Source organism: Salvia hispanica, chromosome 1 (genome assembly GCF_023119035.1).
Source record: "Salvia hispanica cultivar TCC Black 2014 chromosome 1, UniMelb_Shisp_WGS_1.0, whole genome shotgun sequence".
Classification (NCBI taxonomy): domain Eukaryota; kingdom Viridiplantae; phylum Streptophyta; class Magnoliopsida; order Lamiales; family Lamiaceae; genus Salvia; species Salvia hispanica.
The window spans coordinates 39,390,176-39,393,817 of NC_062965.1; the positions used below are offsets into that span (position 1 = coordinate 39,390,176).

At 33.5% G+C, this 3,642-nt stretch overlaps 1 protein-coding gene across 2 annotated transcripts; it reads left to right on the forward strand.

Moving 5' to 3' along the window:
- The first annotated feature begins 212 nt into the window (after window positions 1-212).
- LOC125204003 (protein FAR1-RELATED SEQUENCE 1-like) lies at window positions 213-1,672 on the forward strand. Of its 2 annotated transcripts, XM_048102550.1 has the most exons (3): window positions 213-394; window positions 902-938; window positions 1,059-1,672. In XM_048102550.1, exons 1-3 carry the CDS (start codon window positions 349-351, stop codon window positions 1,273-1,275), a joined length of 300 nt encoding a protein of 99 aa, XP_047958507.1. In that variant the 5' UTR covers window positions 213-348; the 3' UTR covers window positions 1,276-1,672. The 2 variants fall into 2 exon arrangements, with proteins under 2 accessions (XP_047958507.1, XP_047958502.1); XM_048102545.1 differs by having other exon boundaries at window positions 902-1,672.
- Window positions 1,673-3,642: the final 1,970 nt, after the last annotated feature.

Sequence of the window (3,642 nt, forward strand, 5' to 3'; positions counted from 1 at the left end):
TGCTTATTAAGCTGTCATGCGGCAGCTGATTTTAATTTTTCTGAACCCATTAAAAACGCTGAGGGGTAAAATAGGAATTTTTCTATTCCTTATGTGATCACGCTGATTTCCATCCAGATTCTGAATTTCACGCAATATTCAATCCAGATTCTGTAAATCGAAATCAATTTTCAATCCTAAATCTAATTCGATTCTAAATCCAGATTCAGCAATTCAATTTCTCCACAATTCGTTTTCTGCAATTGGATTTCGAATCTTCAATTTCAATCCTAATTTGAGAACCTAGAAATCTCCAAATCGTGTTCTCTTCATAGGTTTCTGCAATTCATTCCACAAATTGATGAGAATATGGGCGACTGGATCATCAATTTTGATTTGGATGTTTTTCTTGAAGGTGAGCATCGACATGTTTAGTTGTAAAATAATGGTCAGTTATTGGACGATTTTGACAACGAATTTGTTGACTGTTTTGACGATTCTTGACCTTTTTTTTGAAGAAGTATGTTTCTATTTATGTTTAATATTGGTTGATGAGTGTTGTTTGATTTTGGTTGAAGAGTAGTTTTTGATTTTGTTAGATTTGTTTTTTTGATGAATACTTGTTTAGTAGAGTACGTTTCTAGTTTTGTTCAATATTGGTAGACGAGTAATGTTTGATTTAATGGCAATACTTTGTTTCTGTATTACGAAATTTGGATGCATTAACTGCTGATTCTGCATCTGTTCAGTAGTTTGTAGTAATTGTTGTCATATTCTGTTTCTTGCTTAATCAAGATTATTGATTTGTATTTTGTATGAAATAGTTGCTGGTTTATGTATATCACATTGTTGTTCACCTAATTGTTTATTGTAGCCAATCGTTTATTAACTAATTTGCCTCATGTTTTATCATTTGATCCAGTTGCATGTGTGCCAGAGATCTCCACAATAAAGGACATGTATGGTAAATCTTGGGTCGTTACCTATACGATCAGTGAGAATTCGTATTCCTGTTCTTGCAAATTGTTTGGGAGGGAGGGAATTCTTTGTAGTCATATATTTTTGGTTTTCAAGAACAGATTTGTGAAGGTTATACCTGATAAGTACTTTCATGTGAGGTGGTTGAAGACTGCCTTAGCCGATGCTATTCGTGGACCAGCTCGAAGTTTGAGAGAAACTGAAATTCCATCAGATCCAAAGCAGCTCTCAAAGAATAAAGCTATTGACATTTTTTTCAGTTACATGAAAAATTTGATGGTGATAGTGCGATCATTGATATGTTTCAGCTGGAATTGATGAGCTTGGGAAGAGTCTTATGACAAGAATCCCTTAACTATCTTCAGCAGACAAGGGTAAGACAGTTAAAGATTTCTATTTTGCTGAAAAGCCGGCTGTGGTTGAAGTACAACCACCATAAGTTGTGTTGACCAAAGGTTCGGCAAGTAATTCTAAAAGCCGTTTGGTGTCCACGAAGGAGAAGGCTGTAAAGTTGAACAGCAAACCCTTGCGTCAGTGTAAAATATGTGGAGAATTTGGTCACCATGACTCTAGGAACTGTGGCCGACAAAAAGGAATATAAAATTGTTAGTTCATTTTTACATTACCATATTGCTGTCGTATACATTGTAAATTGCAGTATTAGGATCGCTATATTGCAGTCTAATTAAACGAGTGCAGGCACACTATTTGCTTCTTTCTATTACTTCATTATTTTCACACCATAGTAGGATTAAATATTAATTTTATACTATTGTTTCCAAGTTGCCTTTCATTTCAATAAATAGTGTAACTTCAATCCTTTTTAATTACAAATTTTTGCATTACTATATTGCAGTCTTATTCAATGAATGTTGCAGTGTTACCACAACAATGTTGCAGTTTACATATAATTGTAATAATTTTTCTTTCTGATGTAGTTTAATGGAGGTAAATTGTAGCTCACCACACTATATAGTTCCTATTCATTCATAGAGTGATTTAGAAAATTTCCAAATTTAGAGATTTTATATCATTCATATAATCTTAATACCTTAAATAGTTTATATCTTTAGATTCTTCCTACTTACACTTGTCAAGTGCTAATTAGTGGGACACACCACGTCATCATGCCACGTGGTGTGTCTAGACCACTGAATATTTTCTCCACTTGGTGTGGCTGATAAAAGGGAATATAAAATTGTTAGTTCATTTTTACATTACCAGATTGCAGTCGTATACATTGTAAATTGCAGTATTAGGATCGCTATATTGCAGTCTAATTAAACGAGTGCAGACACACTATTTGCTTTTTTCTATTACTTCATTAATTTCACACGACAGTAGGATTAAATATTAATTTTATACTATTGTTTCCAAGTTTCCTTCCATTTCAGTAAATAGTGTAACTTCAATCTTTTTTAATTACAAATTTTTACAATTCTATATTACAGTCTTATTCAATGAATGTTGCTTTGTTAAGACAACAATGTTGCAGTTTACATATTATTGTTACAATTTTTCTTTCTGATGTAGTTTAATGGAACGAAACTATAGCTAGGTGGTACACAACCTGAAAGTCAGTATTCTCTACAACCAAAGCATAATTAGCTTTCAAGTGCTAGGAAGATATGATGTTCTGGTAATCATCACTTGACTTTAAAGAAATGTTCACTCAAATTCCATTAATTTCATTAACCAAGAGATGCTTTTAAGTTTCTTTTATGCAAAGTCATGACATTTACACTGCAATAATTTCCCTATAGAACTCCCTGCTCTAACTGAATTTCAGAGTTACACCCACAAACTAATAAATATAAAAAATCCAATCTTTTTTCATAAAATGCCCTAAATTTGGGGAAAACTGAACAGAGATATGACCAGTAATTAATCTCAAGCATGCAAGCATATTATAAGTAACTGCCATTAAAACAATTATGGATAAAAAGTCAAATCAAATTAAATCAGTTACATTTTCTACCCCAAAATAAAACTATAAAACTAAATGTTTCAGCACAAGTTCATTCAAACATCCAAGATTTCATTGCAAACATCCAAGACTTCATTGCAGCAGTCATTCAAACATTCAAACACTCAAACATTCATTCATCATTGCAGCAACCATATGCCCTATTTTCATTGTGAGGCACGCCAAGATGGTTTGTTCTTGTACTCCACTACCATATTCTCCACATCAATCGGTCTTGTCTTTTTTTCCTCCGTATATAGATGTGAGGCAAGTCTTGACATACACCTGAAGGCCCTATTGTTGTTGTTATACAGCATTGCTGTACAATATTTGGCTCGAAGAAGCTGCAGAGGCTTTGATTGTTTGTTTGTCAGATCACACTTCCAGTCAGTGACCTTCATCCCCATATAAGTCTCCATATGGCGCATTGCATACATGCCACAATCTGTAGTATCTTCTTTAGCAGTCCATTTCATTTCTAGAATCTTCACATTTGCTTTTTGGAGCATACGACCATAGCTAGCACAACCACATGTCTCTAGAGTGTAGACAAAGAAATATATCTGCAATTTATAAAATAAGAATTGTCAAGCTGATGAGATTTTCATATTTATATAATGTATATTGCAGAATAACATATATAGCCTTGCTTGCTTACCAGCCTATAGACTTGGTCGCCATATCTATCCCCAACATCAGCTTCTTCTGATCTAACATTA

Coding starts and splice junctions, on each gene's coding strand:
- LOC125204003 (XM_048102545.1), top strand. CDS start 349: ATGGGCGACTGGATCATCAATTTTGATTTGGATGTTTTTCTTGAAG. Junction 395..901: donor TTTGGATGTTTTTCTTGAAG/GTGAGCATCGAC, acceptor CATTTGATCCAG/TTGCATGTGTGCCAGAGATC.